At 42.1% G+C, this 19,255-nt stretch overlaps 1 protein-coding gene across 4 annotated transcripts in view; it reads right to left on the reverse strand.

Annotated features, from left to right (window-relative positions):
- Positions 1-274: 274 nt before the first annotated feature.
- The window catches only part of ITGA2B (integrin subunit alpha 2b), an 85,207-nt gene continuing 66,226 nt past the window's right edge, over positions 275-19,255 (reverse strand). For 3 of the 4 annotated variants that reach the window (XM_056548853.1, XM_056548850.1, XM_056548851.1), the window contains 12 exons: positions 18,620-18,687; positions 16,761-16,908; positions 16,582-16,668; positions 14,287-14,366; positions 12,442-12,522; positions 11,435-11,540; positions 6,387-6,536; positions 5,960-6,115; positions 3,364-3,477; positions 1,860-1,961; positions 721-843; positions 275-616 (listed from right to left, as the gene is read on the reverse strand). In XM_056548853.1, coding sequence (XP_056404828.1) covers positions 551-616; positions 721-843; positions 1,860-1,961; positions 3,364-3,477; positions 5,960-6,115; positions 6,387-6,536; positions 11,435-11,540; positions 12,442-12,522; positions 14,287-14,366; positions 16,582-16,668; positions 16,761-16,908; positions 18,620-18,687 — 1,281 coding nt within the window. In that variant the 3' untranslated portion in view covers positions 275-550. The remainder of the gene's footprint in view (positions 617-720; positions 844-1,859; positions 1,962-3,363; positions 3,478-5,959; positions 6,116-6,386; positions 6,537-11,434; positions 11,541-12,441; positions 12,523-14,286; positions 14,367-16,581; positions 16,669-16,760; positions 16,909-18,619; positions 18,688-19,255) is intronic. The other variant, XM_056548854.1, reaches the window with a different exon arrangement.

Consider the following 19,255-nt stretch of genomic DNA (forward strand, 5'->3'; position numbering starts at 1 on the left):
GAAGATAAAGGACGGAGAGGGCGTCCCTCCCTCTGTCACCCTTCTAGATGCTGTGATCGCACTAACCACAACATCTGAAGGGTCAACTGTCAGGATCAGAAGGCTGTTCCACTCCTGACAGTTCCCATGGATGGCTATGTATGACAGCTGGCCCCAGCCATGGATCGGTAGGGCTCCTGAGTCAGTGCTATCGTCCTGCTGCACCAGTTACGTTGGTTGTAATGAGTCACTTGAAATTACAATGAAACAGGTTTGCAGGAAAGGGCTAACAAAATCCAAGATGTCAAGAAGAAATTCTCAATCACAATGGGGACCTGGCGACTGGGATTTGTCTAGAAATATTTATTTAAATTTTTTTTTTTAAATGTTGGAGAAACCCCACAAAAACACAAGTAAGGAAAAAAGGTATATACCTAAAAATAGTACACTGCATAATTATTCAACATGAATGTAAAAGAGGAATGGTTTATTTATTTAGAATTTTATGATCACAAAAAGTTATTTTAAACCGCAAAGACATTAACATCACAATGAAGTGAAAGATCATCCATTATTGCCCCTCGGTTAAACTGTCCTCATCATCAGAAGGTGGTCGGTTCCTTCTAAAGAATCCAAGCTACAAAAATCCGAGAAGTAGATTAGATTCCATAACTCCATTTTTAGAACAGGTGTTATTGAAACTAAACACAGTATATAACGGAAGCCATTTTTCCTACTCACCTTCCACATGACAAATATAAAGATTGCAAGGATGAGTAGTCCCCCAAGGACTCCAAGGATTATCCACCATAAGGGAATTTCTTTCTGTCCATCAGGAGTTACCCATTGGACCACCAGGTCAGCCTACAAGCAGAAATGTAGATCAAAGACAGGACAGACTTTGCAGAGGACAAGAGATAATTTTTTAGTTAACATGAGCAGATCCCAGGACCTTTTTTAATATGTCATGTGGTTATTAGTACATTGTTACTTCTTCATTTATAAGCTTACATTTTTATAGCACTACAAGTATGACTTAAAGGAAATCTGTCACCAGTGTCATCTGCACTAACCAGAAGGTACCGACAAGTAGTGCAGGTGACACTGATGACAACGGTACTTGTCCCGTTCCGTGGCAGGGATCTCTGGTAATCTTGTCCGTTAGCTCCAGTCCTAGCACCCAGCTTGGGGCACGGGTGGAGCTTAGTGACGTCACCGTTTCTGCGAGACACAGCAGATAGCAGGAGCGGCTTGAGGCATGGGCGGAGCTTAGTGATGTCACCGCTGCTGCTCCCTGCAGGGTCATGCTGCTTGTGGCCCAAGCCGGGTGCCGGGACTAGATTACCGAAGATCCCTGCCATGGAACGGGACAAGGTAAGTACTGTTGTCATCAGTGTCACCTGCACTACCTGTTGGTACCGACAGGTTAGTGCCGGTGACACGGGTGACAGATTTCCTTTAAAGCTTATAGACCATTGGCCATATACTGTATCGGTACCCATCTAATGTCATGTGCAACCATTTATGGTCTTATACAACACAACGAAGCGTACACCCGATAGTAAATATATTTCTGTGTAACCTGTAGGTCCCAAATGTATCTTTAAAGGGGTATTTCAGGATTCAGTTGGTAAGATGGTCTTGCAGCTGTTTGTCTACTAGTCATACGTCACACAATTGACTAACACTTATTTAGGCCCCACCACACTGCCAACTTATATCATCAATGTGTTACATCTATTCAACTTTGCCAACCTGGAAATACAATGATTCCAATTCACATTTCATTTTTTTTCTGGTCCCACTAGAGAAACTAGCCCAGGACAGTGGAGCATGTATGGTCCCCAAGCTATATACAAACCAAAAGTCAAAAAACTTACAGATGTATCATTGAATATGTAGGCCGTAGGCTTGATTCTGTAAGGAACATCTGTCACCTCAAAGTAACCATTGGAACGCAACATGAACTTCTGCTGTGGTCTCTGTACAATAGGAAAGGACAAGATTTAGGACAGGAGATAATGTTCTAGATGTTAAGGATGCTTTTCTAGGTATCACTGGTACTACGATCCACCCTATACAAGTATTAGAAGTATCACCAGCCAGTCATAGGCTGCATTGCTATTCATGACCAGTGATGAACGGCATTACCCATATTCGAATTAGCGATATTTCGTGAATATATAGATGAATATTCGTCCCATATTCATGAATTTCGCGTATTCGTTATATTCGCATATTCGAGGAAGAAAACAGTGAGGGGGTGGGCAACTTTACTATTGGTTGCTAGGGATGTTGTTGATAACCTCTGACAAGTGTATTTGCATAATTTTAGTTGGCCCACAAGTGAAAAGAAGCAATATGCGAATATTTGAAAATTTGAATATGCGCATATATGGAAAAAAGTGAATATTCGTAATTTCAAATATATAGAGAATATATTCGCAATATTCGCGAATTTGCGATATTTGCCACAAAAATTTGAAATGCGAAAATTCGCGCCCAACACTATTCATGACATCGAAGTCTATAGAGAGAGAGGAGAGGTCTACAATCTGGAGGTCTTTCATTATAATTGATCTGGGGATAGAGTTTGAAAGATTTTTTTTCTTACTATATGAGACAACTAGAAACTGCCCCAAAGCAGTATTTTTTACTTGTTCTGGATGAACTCTGCATTACAGTAGGTTCTTGTAGATGTACTTCAGTGGTGTACCTATAATAGAGGCATAGTACACCACTGCTATGGTTCGCAGGGAACAGAGGGGCCAAGTCAGAGAATTTGGGACCGATGCCCCGGATCCCTGGCGAGTGTGGCTTTTAGCTGGGTATGAGTTTTAAAAACGCACACACAACTGAATGTATGTTGTGCCGACAACAGGGCAGAGCCAGCAACTCCATCTTGTCACTATAAGGAGCTTAAGGGAAACTTTGGAAAGGGGTATTTTTTTATGGGCCTACTACTATATCGTGGCAGCATGGGGTCCTTATAATATATGAGGCTTAACTCCTATATAGGACAGTCTGGGGGCCTAACCACTATATGGGAGCACAGGGGCATAACTATTATATGGGGGCACTGAGGGAGCCTAGGTACTATATGGGGTCACAAAATGGGCACTATTACTGAGTTAAGGATTAGGCTAGACAATTAGACAATGAGCTGTACTACTGTAGCCCCTGTTTTATGGCCAGTGTGCACCACACATGACTAATGGCCGCTGCTGATGGGAACAATTTCGATTTTTGCTATGGGGCCCCATAAATTCTATTTACACCCCTGCTTATGTTTATTTTTTCATACTTTTTCATACAGAACACAGAACTACTGAACAATTGCACTATATTATAGAAGTAAACCAAAGTTATTTATATATTCCCTACCTTGAGGAAGCTGGAGACCCACAGAACAGAGTCAAGTTTCAGCGTCGCTCTGTGCCCTTTTTCCATGTTCTTAATGACACATGTTATCTCCCAACAAGTCGAATTAGCACAATTCTTTATTAAAAAGAAATAAATAAAAGCTCCTGAATAGTTTACATTTTACAGTTTCATAAAATAAATATTATGCTTTCAATAACAAAAATTTCCTGGAATAAAACTTTTTTTTTTTTTGTAGTGGGAGCGCTTTTAAAATAAAATAAAAACAAGACATACTTTGCCCCGACCCCCAAAGTTTTTTTTCGTTTTTTTGTATACGGATGACATTTTGCTTGTGCAGGAAATGCCAACTTAGCCAATTACAAACCAGACGCAGAGAGCAGCGATGTGCAGTGGGGACCAGGGAATGTTGGAACAGCAACTGTGAGGGATCAGGCAGGTGAGTAACGCCTTTTTTATTTTTAAAGTGCACCCTCAACACTTAAAAATATAATGTCTGGAAAACCCATCTAAGCAGTATTACTAAATATTTTTCTGTATCAATTCCTCACTATGTTAAGATCTCTGCTTGCTGTCATTTATTGAGATTATTCATTGTTCACTTTCAGGGGATAAAAGTATGTCCTTTTTCATGTAATGATCACACAAGTTCTTCACAGTTTACCTGTTAGACCTTTTATTGAATAACAGCAGAGATCTTAAAAACCATTAGGATTTAATACAGAAAATATATTGAAAGATTGAATTACTGTTCATTATACAAACAAGGACCTTTATTTCATTATATCTAATGCCTCTTTAATATTTTATACCTACTGAGTAGACCTGAGTTAAGTCATTTATTCATCTAATGCAGAGACAACAAATGTTTGGTGACAACTATTAATGATTTCCATTACAATGTCCCCAAGGGTTGTCACTAAACTTTCCACAGACTTTGAGGTCACTTTCGGCCAGCACTGTTACGTCTTATTACAACCTTTCTGATACTTCTCTTTAGCGCTGCCTGTCTACAGGGTTATTCCAATGTTACAGCTGGGGCTGACATATCAAATATCCAATCTATGCAGCTGCACTTAAACCGTGAAGATAAGGGGGCTCATCGCTACCCTAAAAGTTACTACAAGGTGCAGTACCTTCTGTTTATGATAATCCATTTAAGGGACTAATAAGTTTCATGACAGTTACTGGTGGATTGTGAAAAAGATATGATATAAACCAACATAATAGCTCTCTATCATGAGCTACTGAAGAACCAGGGGCCTATATACTATTTTCTCACAGGGATTGTCGGCTGTCTTAGTTTGACTCCTGCATTGTGGTATTTTTGCTGCAGTTTTGAAAGAAAATGCATCATGACCCCAATGTGTAAATAAACCCCAAAAGTTTGGCAGGACTAGGGCAAAGCTAGGGGGAGGCCATCATGACAGGGTTTGACAGGACTGGGACCTAAAGGGTTAATGAAAGTTGGATGAAGAAGTGAGGGCTAGGGTCATGGAAGGGACAAGAGAGGGTTGAGTAGGGAACTAGTGGCCGGAAGGAGGTGATTGGTTAGGGGGATGAAGGGGGGCTAGGGAACAGAAGGGAGGGGGAGTAAATGGTGGTGGCAATTAGGGGGATATATAAGGCAGTGAGGGTCAGGGCAACCCCTTTTTGTTGTTTCCTGCTAAATTTAAATTAATCCCCCACCCTCCTGCCCTTGTGTTTGTCCTTTCTGGGGTGGCTGTCTCTTTTTTTGGGGAGCCAGGAATGGGGGGGGGGGGGGGGGTTGTCAGCCATGGGGTCATTCTTTCTTTTGTTGCAGCAGTTGGGAGGGGCAGGGGGTCCTCAAAGTCAATAGTAATAAGAGGTGGCTTAAAAGGTGGATGGAGGGAACCAGGTCAGTTCTGGGCAAAACCTTGGCAGCTGGCAATTCCAGGGAATTGAAGAAGAGATGGGAAGCTTAGGACTCAGGGGGTCCCAGCAGGTTATTAGTTTCCTGCCTCCGAGCCAGTGGGATTGGCTGGAGGTAAAGAGCCTGCCCGTGATTGGAGTGGGGGGACCGGTAGTAGAGTGGCTACGCTTCGAGGACCACCTTTTTCTGGGTCAATTTTGGGCAGGACATTGTGTGATTCGAGGTTAGGTTGGGGTTTGTTATTTCCATGTCATTTTACATATTGTTAATTTATAATAAAGTGGCTGCTGTGGCCAATTCCTTCCATTCCAGGTGTCTGTCGTTATTATGGGTAAGAAGGACTTGGCATACCCCTTTTATGTCAAACATCACTGAACTGTAGTTCTAACATTTTACTCATGAACCAGGAGGACCAGGATAAATCTATCAAATGTCTATATCTGTCTCTATCGATCACGAGAATGGGGGCCCGAGTACCCCTGTTTAAATTAAACAGCAGTCGAGTATGCACACGGTTGCTTTATTCAAACTCTTTGGGACCTCCGAAGAAAACCTAATGCTGTATTCAACTATCTATTCAACTATTTGGCAATGGAGTGGCAGTGCACTTACCTAACCACTGCCCAGATCAAACGGCAGCATAAAGAGGTCTTAACAAAAAACAATACCTAGTGTTATATTAAAATGATAAACCTCTGTACTCACTAGAAGAAGGGGTAGTTTAGAATGGAGAATGTCTTCTGTGGGGGTTTGGCTTCCATTTTCTGTCCTCATATCATCATCATAATCTCCTCGCAATTCTCTCCTATTCATTCTATGACTATCTGCCTTGCTGAGAGGGGCCACAGTTGGCTTCATAAGCTAATAAAAAATAAAAAAAATGTTAAAAATAATATTTATTATCAACATGCTATTTTGCTTCAGAAGAAGTTAGTGAATTTACTGAAGCAGCAGCGAACTGGACAGATAATATAGTTACAGATGCAGGGCAGGAGAGAGGCCGCCCCTTTACAAATCCCTACTGTAAGAAAAGACAGCAAAATCCAGGAGCGGAAAAGACAGGCTATCCTTTGGGAAAGAAATGTAAAGCTTAGACACTTGGCATGAGATAAGATGGAGCGGATCCACTGACCTGTAGAGTGTTTATGGGTGACCTCTGAGAACAATTCATGTTGTCATCTATCATCAGATTGAATGGGTACAGGAAAAGTTCCCCTTCATAGTATTCAGGGCTCTGAATGACTAACTGAACATGGACAGTGCCAGGTCCACCGTTATGGAGCTATGAAAGAACACAAACTTAATATTAGTCAAGATTAGACAAGATATCTTGAAACCAAGTGTTCTATAAGGGGGCATGGATGATTTGGGAGTAGATGTCATATTATGTTTGTAGTGTACGGGAACAGGATACGGCCGTGGTATACCACGGTTTTAGGTCCGGTATATGGGGCAAAAATAAGCTGACCGGAGTCAGCGTTTGACTCTGGTCGGCTCATTGAAATAAATGGGGTTCGGGCTGGATGCGGCTGGGATATGGGAGCGGCCGTTTTTTGCTCACCCCTGCTATATCCTGTTCCCGTACACTACAAACGTAGTGTAAACACAGGGTCCCTCATTGAAACCCCAATCTATAAGCCAGAACAGAGGAAACACAGAGACGCCAGAGGTACTTAGCTCATCCATATATAATATGTACATTAATTTTAATGGTTACTATGTAATGCAACATTTTCCCTGCAGTGGAAATATCTAGCCAAACATGGCTTTGCCAGATTAGGTGAACTGCCAAAAGTTGGACAAGGGAAAGCAAGCACATATAGGTAGGATAAGCTGAGATGAGCAGGACATGAAAAGTTGCAGAACTGTCACTTGCAGCAGCCCAGATGGAGCACAAATGGTACAAGTGAGGAAAGCCTGTGGGTTGGCTGATGCTTAACAGCCCCTGAGGAGGCCACAACCAATAAAAGAACACATAGGGACCTGGCTATGTTGATCCTTCCACCTTAAAAATGTGATACACATTCCTGCTGCTTTTTAGTATTGTGTATTATTGGTAAATGGCGGTTGCACTTGATTGGGTCCAGAACGTAGAGCACCTTATCACCATTTAGAACTTAAGGTAGCAGGCAGAATCCCAGTATTGTAAAAGGTTTAGTTCTCTATGTTCATTAATAAAGCTTATGCTTTTTAATAATTTTTTTATGACTGGTTTTCTGTGTGTATCTTTCTAATTTAGTTTTATACATTTTGTTGATTGTGGATAAGAGGCGTGTACTCCTCACACCAGTAATGGTTGGTTTCTTATTGGTCACAATGGCATGAGGGTTTCCAGAGAGACCCCTTACATTTCATAGACTGGCACGGCGACGGAGCATTCCACTAAAGACGATGGTACCAATGTTTCCCAGAGGCACATTCTGTGTAGTGTTTGGGCTGGTGGCATTTTGGGGTGCTTTTGAAGGTCAGGTGCAAGGATGAGGTGAGACATGATGATAGCTAAAACAAACTTACAACTCCTTACGCCATCAGGTTCATCCAAAAGGTACATGCAGTTTTTGAACAAATAGAAAGACTTTTGGCTGGTAACCTACAATGTTGGTGTATCCATGGTGCCAGAAGCTGGTCCTCTTTATTATAGCTCCTGATGATGTTGCTTTTCCCTTTTGTCCTTGTCTCAGGAGCAGATGGTAACAGGTTCTGGTAGAGCTCAGAGGTGGCAAATCTTCACTTGTCTCCCCAATAACATTTAGTCTAACAGATTGTATTTTGTAAACTCCTCCACTACTCTCCAGCCCACTCTCAGAATAGGACTAATTAGGGGAACGCCTTGGACAGGAATTCTTAGGGTTCATTTACACTGCCGATGTTCAGCCGGCGTAATTTCACCGGTTGAATGCCTGCTTGCAGCAGGTCCTGCCATAGTCATTTGCAGAGGAAGCATGCCGACATACACCTTCTTATGTTCATTTTTAAGGTGGGCGTCCATTTTGCCAGCAAAATTCCACTACAGCATTTCTACAGTGTGCACAGAGCGACGTCTAAAGGTACGTTTAACTGCTCCCTGGTGGTCCAGTGGGGTACCACTTCTGAGGTAGCCAGAGGGCTTACATCTGTTCCTGTGTATTGTGTCGGCTGCTGCGTTGTGAATGATAAAGCCTGGCAAGGCTTTATCAATCGAGCGCAGAACACACAGATCGATGTGGTTCTATGGAACCACATTGATCTGTATCAGGAATCAAATGATTCCTCCTAAATGTCCCCTAAGGGGACTAAAAGTGTAAAAAAAAAAAGTTTTAAAAAGTTTAAAACACACACATTAACCCCCTTTTCCCAAATTCCATATAAAAAATATATAAACATAATAAAAATAAACATATGTGGTATCGTCGCGTGTGTAAATGTAAACTTTGTATAACCTAAAAAAAATGTATAAAAAGTGATCAAAAAGTCAGATCAAAACAATCTTGTTACTGATAAAAACTTCAGAGCAAAAAATGAGCCCTCATACAACCCCGTATACGGAAAAATAAAAAAGTTATAGGGGTCAGAAGAGGACAATTTTAAACATACTAATTTTGGTGCATGTAGTAATAATTTTTTTAAGTAGTTAAATATAGAAAACCTATATAAATTGGGTATCCTTGTAACCGTATGGACCTATAGAATAAATATATGGTGTCATTTTTACCGGAAAGTGCACTGCGTAGAATCTGAAGCCCCGGAAAGTTACAAAATGGGATTTTTTTTTCCAATTTTGCCCCACAAATATTTTTTTTTCTGGGTTCGCCATAAATTCTGTGGTGAAATGATTGATGTCATTACAAAGTACAATTGGTGACGCAAAAAATAAGCCCTAATATGAGTCTGTAGGTGCAAAATTGAAAGCGTTATGATTTTTTAGAAGGTGATCAAGAAAAAATGAAAGTGCAAAAACGGAAAAGCCTGTGGTCCTTAAGGGGTTATTGTGTGGTTGTTTGAACAACAATCAAGAGAAGTTGCTATAGTCACACAATAGTACAGCAACTTTTCACATTGTCTTCTACATACAGTAAGTCACAAAAACTATATATATATATTTATATATATACACACACACACACACAGTCATGGCCGTAAATTTTGGCACCCCTGAATTTTTTTATGAAAATGAAGTATTTCTCACAGAAAAGGATTGCAGTAACACATGTTTTGCTATACACATGTTTATTCCCTTTGTGTGTATTGGAACTAAACCAAAAAAGGGAGGAAAGAAAGCAAATTGAACATAATGTCACCAAACTCCAAAAATGGGCTGGACAAAATTATTGCCACCCTTTCAAAATTGTGGAAAAATATGATTGTTTCAAGCATGTGATGCTCCTTTAAACTCACCTGGGGCAAGTAACAGGTGTGGGCAATATAAAAATCACATCTGAAAGCAGAGAAAAAGGAGAGGAGTTCACTTAGTCTTTACTTTGTGTGTCTGTGTGTCCCACACTAAGCATGGACAACAGAAAGAGAAAAAGAGAACTGTCTGAGGACTTGAGAACCAAAATTGTGGAAAAATATCAACAATCTCAAGGTTACAAGTCCATCTCCAGATATCTAGATTTGGCCTTCTCCACAGTGTGGAACATTATCTATAAGTTTGCAACCCATGGCACTGTAGCTAATCTCCCTTATGAAAGATGTCAATGAAGAATAGTCCGGATGGTGGATAAGCAGCCCCAAACTAGTTCCAAAGATATTCAAGCTGTCCTGCAGGCTCAGGGAGCATCACTATCAGCTCGAACTTTCCGTCAACATTTAAATGAAATGAAACGCTATGGCAGGAGACCCAAAAGGATCCCACTGCTGCCAAAATGAACTTGAGTAAGCCAAAATCCCTCTGGGAAAACATCTTGTGGACAGATGGGACCAAGATAGAGCTTTTTGGTAAAGCACATCATTCTACTGTTTACCAAAAACGGAATGAGACCTACAAAGAAAAGAACACAGGGGGACATTTATCATTAAAAGTGTACCCTACTCTTTTTTTACCGATCTTTTTCCTTCTAACTTTTTGCTTAGCAGCGTGTAATTTATCATCTGTGTCTACCATAGATAATAAATTCCCCGCTGCTGTGCACGTTTGTTTGTTTTGCGCAGGGTAGAGAGGTTTTGTACGTGTGCTTTTGGTATGCGTAGTTTTGCGCCTAGAAATCGGGGTTAGCGCAATATTTTGCGACTTATTACAAATGTCGCATATGATAAATAAGGGTGCAGTGCATGTCTAAATCAGAAAACAGTGTACTGCCAGACAAAACACTATGAAACTTCAAAAAGTCGCATATAAGTCGCTAAATTTACATAACTGTGACATTCAAGCGCCAAAGATAGATGGAAAAAAACGTCTATATTGAATGATAAATGTCCCCCAAAGTAACTACAGTGAAATATGGTGGAGGTTCAATGATGTTTTGGGCTTGTTTTGCTGCCTCTGGCACTGGGTGCCTTAAATGTGAAGGCATCATGAAATCTGAGGATTACCAACGGATTTTGGGTCGCACTGTACAGCCCAGTGTCAGAAAGCTTGAGATCTTGGGTCTTCAAGCAGGACAATGACCCCAAACATACATACACAGAAATGGATGGCAACAAAGCGCCGGAGAGTTCTGAAGTGGCAGCAATGAGTCCAGATCTAAATCCCATTGAACACCTGTGGAGAGATCTTAAAATTGCTGTTGGGAAAAGGCGCCTTCCAATAAGAGAGACCTGGAGCAGTTTTCAAAGGAAGAGTGGTCCAACATTCCGGCTGAGAGGTGTAAGAAGCTCATTGATGGTTATAGGAAGTGACTGATTTCATTTATTTTTTCCAAAGGGTGTGTAACCAAATATTAAGTTATGGGTGCCAATAATTTTGTCCAGCACATTTTTGGAGTTTGGTGTGACATAATGTCAAATTTGCTTTTTTTCCTCCCCTTTTTGGTTCAGTTCCAATACACACAAAGGGAATAAACATGTGTATAGCAAAGCATGTGTTACTGCAATCCTTTACTGTGAGAAATACTTTATTCTCTTGAAAAATTTCAGGGGTGCCAAAATTTACAGCCATGACTATAACTGTGTGTGTGTATATATATATATATATATATATATATTATGTAGGGATCTGGCTAAACATGTAAATTCACTTCTAAATAACAGGAAGAGGTTTACCTCATAAATTTGAGTCACCATTTCTCCTCTATCACTGGGGTTCTTTGAATCCTCATTTAATTCCCAGTTGGGTAAAGGAAGAATAACTTCTGCCGGGTGAATACTCCTATTTCATGGAAGGAATAAAACCCCATCAATCAATGCATAATGGGTAATTATGAACCCTAGTCAGGGAGGCCCTCTTGCACATTAGATGGTCGATGGGTTTAGCCAACTTTTTACTAATGTGTATTGGTAATTTAAGGCTAAGCTACAATGTCATAGTGGCACAATCTCCAGTAGAGCCATTCTTCTTATCCAATGCACGGTCATGTTTTGTATTAAAGGGAAACTGACAACAGGGTCGCGCGCACTAATCTGAATATACAAGTAGATCAAGCGGGTGACCCTGTTTCTAATGCTTCATTCTGGGTGAAAACTGGTGCAGCCGTCCAGGAGATATTGGACTTGTTGCTAATGTGGTATTTTCTCCTAAGTGCACTGGAAACAGCTTCTGCTGTATGAGCAACACATTCTCTCGCCCACTCGGCCAATAGCCACACCCTTTCTGTTGATAAATCCGCCTCCTCCATAAATATTTATCCCTCTTCCTCAGTAGGTCTGTAAAGGGGCCGAAGTTAGCGGCCAAAAGGGGTTGGGTTATGGCTGGAGTTGGCAGGAAAAAGCTTTGCTCATACAGCAGCAGCCACCTCTAGTACAGTTAAGAAGAAAATACCATACGAGCAACAAGATTAATATTTCCTGAATGGCTGCACAGATCTTCACCGGTACAAAGCGCCAACTAACTGTATATTCAGGTTAGTGTGGTCAAAATTGCTGCTAGCTTCACCTTTAAATACATTAGATATTTATTTTTTAACCAAATATTCATTTCGTATCCATAAGTTTATCAGCTACTGTATTTTTTATGAGATCACTTATCCGCATTGGATTTAGTCTATACTGACCTGGCTCTTATCAGTAGGCATATCCAACTATAAAAAAAAATTCTTATAAAACATACTCACCCTCGGAGATCGAGTGACATTTTCACTATGATGTCCATGTGCACCCAAACCATTGGGCTACTTGAGTTCTGACTGTTTCGGCTGCAAAAAAATATATATATACATTTTCATGACTAAATGCAATTGTTTGGCACAATGTTATCGTTTAACTGCATCCTTTACTTTAAAGTGAGGCGCACTAAGCTGCCATGCCAGACACTGCCAATGGGTGTGTTGCTTTCCCTTGGGAAAAAGGCAGCCATTTTTTTTCCTATTCTAATGCAGACCTTTAACTTCTCATGTACATCCTTAATAAAGAAGCAGAACTTTTGCTAACAAAATAGCTAATTCTGGCTTACCTTGAAGAAGGTTAAAAACATTAGGAATAAAAATATGCAAAGACTTAAGCCTGAGAACTGAAACAACTTTATAATATATCATGCAAGAAAACCTATCCCCTATTTAAAGGAGAGGGGATAAGTTTTAGATTGTGGTTGGTTCGACCGCAAACTCCTGCACAGGGCCCTGGCTCTCCATGGGAAGGGAGTTTGTGTTTACCCCCTTTATGTATCTCTATGGAAGAGCCATAAGGCTATCTTATAGAGATATGTGTGTGGTGCCACAGGTGGTATCTGGTTGAGAAGCAAAATTTGTGACGCCAGGACTATGTTAACCTACATGTTCCAAGGTTGAGACAGTTCTCCTGGGTCAGGGGTGGGGACAATGATGACCACAATGCAAGGTTATGGAAAACTATCTTTACTGAGGCAGAGATGTTGTTACAGTCTTCACAGTACAGGCTTATGCAGAAGGAAGTGCAGAGTGAGCCTAGGAAACCTGTCAACCTGCTGGGACTTGTAGTTGCTGAAACTGCAGACTTGAGATTATTGACAGCCCATGCCTAATTAGACACTTAAGACTGACTGACAACTATTTTCCCCCTAGAGCGTTGCTTACCGCCAGGCTTGAACTTCACCTGAGCGATGGGGTTTTCCTGAGATTTGCGTGGCTGTAGATTTAAAGGTTTTCCTTTTCTTTAGGCCTCCTCAAACTTCTTCACACTACACCTCAGCTCACAACTGAACTTGAGCTGGACAAAGACGCCTCTCTCCTCATATGCTTGGAGAAGGATAAAAAAACACAGGGGGTGCTCCCTGATGCGGGGTATCTGCTGGTGTGTGCCCTTCACCACACCACAGTGAGATACCCACCTTGTATAGCCGTGGAATGGTTGGTGCGGCGATAAGCACGGGCTGGGTCAATGGTGTTAGTTGGCTGCTGCGCTCCTACTGGCATCGGGCCCCAATAATACACTATGTCTGTATTTTTCTAGCACTGTAAGTGGACCTGAGTTGTCCCCGTTATACCAATAAAAGCATTTTATTGTCCTGTGCTGCTCGAGTCCCTGCTTCATGTTCTTGTTGTGCAGCGCCTCCGCCAAACCGGCTTTTTCCGCCTTATCTGTCTACCTCTCTCCTCTTAACAACTCCTGACAAGACTTAGACCAAGACGAGACTGAGCAGTTACCCCCCCTCCTCACACTACATAAAAAACCGACTCCCATTGGGGCGTCAGGGTCCCCTCTTAAAAAGTAACACTCTTAAAAAGACAGTAACATAATTAATTATAACTTAGCACAGGATTACACTTAAGTATAACAGACTACACTATGGAGCAGTGGGCATAGAACAGAGACACATAGGATGCCTAAGGCAAGCTTTATCACACAAGACAACATTTTGTACTGGGAAACCACACCTGGAGGGGGCGCATCGGCCGCCGCTTCAGCGGCATTTAGGTCTGGAGAATACATATGCATTTATATGGAGGGTTTAAAGCACTATAAGGAAGAAGCCTAAGCCTCACCTCTTTATCTGCATAGGGATAGAGATGTTGCTCCCACTCTCTTCCAGATTACTGATGGTCAGCTGTAGGGCAGCAGGTATCTACAGTATGGGGAGGGAGCAGAAAAGTTAGAACCATTTAAAAAAAACAATGTTGATTATGTAAATCAGGGGTCTCTCCAGGATTTTGATGCATACATTCACACACATATACATTCCATTATACACATACAGACAGGCTAGTATATGTCTAAAACTCAATGTGTGTGTGTGTGTGTGTGTGTATGTATGTGTGTGTATGTATGTGTGTGTATGTGTGTATGTATGTATGTGTGTATGTATGTATGTGTGTATGTATGTATGTGTGTATGTATGTATGTGTGTATGTATGTGTGTATGTATGTATGTGTGTATGTATGTATGTGTGTATGTGTGTATGTATGTGTGTATGTATGTGTGTATGTATGTGTGTGTATGTATGTGTGTATGTATGTATGTGTGTATGTATGTATGTGTGTATGTATGTATGTATGTATGTATGTATGTATGTATGTGTGTATGTTCCAGCATCACGTCCAAACCGCTAAATATATTAACATGAAACTTGGCACACATGTTACTTATATGTCAACAACAAACATAGGATAGGTGATTTAACCCTTACCCACCCCCATTTGCGAGAGTCAGGGTTTTTATTTAAAGTCCCATACAAGTCTATGGGAAATATATGTTACTGCATAACCTCCAAACAGCTGGAGATATTTCGATAATACTCGGTCACATGTTACTTATATAAAGCTTCCTCCTTTGCTGCTTTTCCTCCCCCACAAGGATAAGGTAGGGAAAACCGGGCAGCACCAGGTACTCCACTAGTTTAATATAAAATCACAGTTTAGATCTGTCCGTCCTGGTCATGTAATGAGAAAGGCAAAATACGGCACTCTCGCTTTGTACGGTGCTCAAGTAGGATCCCACTTCTTAAAAGAAATGTATAGAAAAACTAGGCACTCAATTGTTGGGTGATAACTTAAAGGGTAGCTCCCACCATCCTCTTTTTTTTTTTTTCTGTCCCTGCCTTTTGCCCATCTATCCCTAACCCCCTCCCTGCCTTTATTTATTTTTTTTATTATCTTAAAAATGGCATTTTGTCTGCCTGGTAGTGTGCTCACTACCAGGCAGACTTCCCCAGCAGGCACCACGTCACTGATGCCTGCTGGGGGCCGAGTTCCGCCCATAGTTCTCCTGACAGGGTGCCTCCAGCTGTTTCACCACTACAACTCCCAGCATGCCCTGACATCTATTTGCTGTCAGGGCATGCTGGGAGTTGTAGTGGGGAAACAACTGGAGGCACCCTGTGTTGGAAGACACCCAGCCCCCGACCAATATCGCCCCCCTCCCCCTCACCTGTGCCGGACCATGAGCGGGGGTCCGTAGCAAGCAACAAGTGTATGCCCGGCTTCCTGTCATGCCCGTACACTCTGGAAACTGTCTCTATGTTTCTGGAGGATTGAAAGTCCTCCAGAACCATAGAGAGAGTTACCAGAGTGTAGGAGCATGACAGGAAGCCGGGCATACACTTGTTGCTCAGTGTGTGATGGGCCCTCCTGTAAATGGCGCCCCCCTCTCTTTATAACGCGCTCCCGGTAATGACAGGACACAGCAGTGAGGAGGCGGCGTATCCCCACTGGAGCCGTGGCTGTAAGCAGAGGTAAGAGCCATGTGCCTCCCTGCTGCAGGGAGAATATGCAGCAGGGAGGCGGCCAGTGTGAGAGTCCAGGGAGCCAATGCGCAGCCCTGGATTTCACTGTGCTCGCTCTCGCCTGTTTGATTGACAGGCGGGAGCGAGCACCGCAGTGACTGGAATTTCGACTCATTTGCCAGGCTCAAATGAGACGAAATTCTGTAGTGACGTCACTGCCGAATGCATTCGGCCACTAGGAGGGCGACCCCTAGTGGCCGAATTTAAAAGTGATTTTAAACTGGTTTAAAATCACTTTTTTTAATTAAACTATATTAGAGATATGTTGTAGTACTTAAGTACTACAACATATCAATTTTTTTATTTCATGACAGTGCCCATTTAAATATTTGTTTTGCAATCCACAATATTAATGCTGACGTTTCGGTCCTACAAGGACCTTCCTCAGTCTCTGCGGAGACTGGGGGAGAAACCTGCCCTAAGCCGGGGAAGAATGAGCTGTGATAGAGCGAACTGCGTCGCTGTAATGGAAATGGAGATGACCAGTTAGTTACAAGACAGAGCTCTGATAACTTTACTCTAACCTTTACACATCAGAAAACATTTGATAGAACTCACCTCTGCCCCTTGTTTCATGGGATTCCCCAGCTCACAAATAACAAGTTCAGTCCCATTTGTTTTTCTAGGACCACAAATAATTTTTTCCTAGAAACACAAAAAAAACTATGTTTTATTAAGTTTTCCATAATTCACCTTCAGATCCTGGCTCAAGTTTCTGTAATTCGTACACAACGTACCTTAGCTTTACTTAAGACCTGTATGTAGTGTGCCCCGGAAGGAAGCCAGATGTAGAGTTCAGCTTCATAGGCCCCTTCTCCTTGGTTTCTGGTATGGAATTCAATTTGTGCAAGATTATCCACCCCGATTACCAGAGGTTTTTCATCCCTTGGAAGAGACATAGAAAGCAATAAGACAAATATATTGACTCCCAGTAAAGTGAATGTGCTCAATCTGATGGATTCACCTCAACTCATGTCACATCATTTCAGGTTCTGGATGCTATATCATGGTTTTAAAGCATTTGAACCCATTTCAATCCCAAACACGTTACTTGTAGCTTAAAGGGGTATTCCGGGCAAAAACATGGAGGGTAAGATGTCTGATCGCGGGGGGGGGGGGCTGCTGAGACCCCCCGCGATCTCGCTGCAGCACCCGCATTCTATGCGATTGCTGAATCTCCAGTTCCGGAAACCTACAGGTTTCTTGGACTGTGGATGTGACGTCACGCCACGCCCCCTCCATTCATGTCTAAGGGAGGGGGCGTGACGGCCGTCACGCCCCCTCCCATAGACATGAATGGAGGGGGCATGGCGTGACGTCACGTCCCCAGTCCCGGAAACCCCCCTCCCATAGACATGAATGGAGGGGGCATGGCGTGACGTCACGTCCCCAGTCCCGGAAACCCCCCTCCCATAGACATGAATGGAGGGGGCATGGCGTAACGTCACGTCCCCAGTCCCGGAAACCACCCTCACATAGACTTGATTGGAGGGGGCATGGCGTGTTGTCACGTCCCCAGTCCCGGAAACCCCCCTCCCATAGACATGAATGGAGGGGGCATGGCGTGACGTCACGTCCCCAGTCCCGGAAACCCCCCTCCCATAGACATGAATGGAGGGGGCATGGCGTGAGGTCACGTACCCAGTCCCAGAAACCCTGAGGTTTCCGAAACTGAAGATTCAGCACCCGCATAGAATGCGGGTGCTGCAGGGAGATCACGGTGGGGTCTCAGCAGCGGGCCCCCCGCGATCAGTCATCTTATCCCCTATCCTTTCGATAGGGGATAAAATGTTTTTGCCCGGAATACCCTTTTAAGTTTCAAATATGAATGAATCTAGCCCTGCAACCAAAGCACAGCCCTGCCTGTCCCAAAACAACCATATTTACTTCTATACTCAAAGCCCTATTCTACATTAGACATGTGTTGTCTGATTCAGCCATTAGGAAGGAAGGTACCACCATCTAATGTGTATATTGCAGCCTCCTGACAGAGAGGCCGGGCAGCAGACTTCATATGAAGACACAGCAGAGTTGAGTGTTCAGATATATGGTGGGATCAAGAAACATAGTTGTTGGCTAATTGTCGATTTAGGGGACAGCTATCTTAAAATAGGTCTTCCCCTATCCGTACATGGATTGGGGTGAATTAGCCTAAAACAGACATATACACCAGACAGAATCAAGACTTAAAGGGGTACTCCCGTGGAAAACTTTTTTTTTTAATCAACTAGTGCCAGAAAGCTAAACAGATTTGTAAATGACTTCTATTAAAAAATCTTAATCCTTCCAGTACTTTTTAGGGTCTTTATACTACAGAGGAATGGTTTTCTTTTTGGGACACAGAGCTCTCTGCTGACATCATGACCACAGTGCTCTCTGCTGACATCTATGTCCATTTTAGGAACTGTCAAGAGCAGCATTTGTTCGCTATGGGGATTTTCTCCTACTCCGGACAGTACCTAAAATGGACAGACATGTCAGCAGAGAGCTGTGGATTATCTCCACACATGTGAAATTGCCTTTACGATACAAAAAATCTACAAGTTAGTTCCAAAGAACCAGTAAAGAAATAGAAATGGGGCTTCTAAGAACTGACCAGCTTGCTATCAGACGAAGGTCAGGTATGCAGATGTTGTCATCACCACAGTCCAAAAGGATATGAATCTAGAATACAAAGGGTAAGAGTTATAAGAAGTTGTAAAATTATAAAAGTAAAAAATCATATTTCAGCCAGAGTAGGAGGACAGATGAGGAGACTACAGACTATTGGGCAAAAAGTCTGAAGCGGATCGTATTAAAGGGGTTATCCAGGAAAAAAACTTTTTTTTATACATCAACTGGCTCCAGAAAGTTAAACAGATTTGTAAATTACTTCTATTAAAAAATCTTAATCCTTTCAGTACTTATGAGCTGCTGAAGTTGAGTTGTTCTTTTCTGTCTAAGTGCTCTCTGATGACACGTGTCTCGGGAACCGCCCAGTTTAGAAGAGGTTTGCTATGGGGATTTGCTTCTAAACTGGGCGGTTCCAGTTTAGATTTTTTAATAGAAGTAATTTACAAATCTGTTTAATTTTCTGAAGCCAGTTGATATATATATAAAAAAAAAAAGTTTTTTCCTGGATAACCCCTTTAAGACTGATTTAGCATTAATTGGTGTTTAAGGAGTACCTCTCACCAAACTAAACTTTTAATATATTGTTCCTTTTGTAATTATGAGACACTTTGCTATTTAC

This window comes from Hyla sarda, chromosome 12 (assembly GCF_029499605.1).
Source record: "Hyla sarda isolate aHylSar1 chromosome 12, aHylSar1.hap1, whole genome shotgun sequence".
In the NCBI taxonomy this organism is placed as follows: domain Eukaryota; kingdom Metazoa; phylum Chordata; class Amphibia; order Anura; family Hylidae; genus Hyla; species Hyla sarda.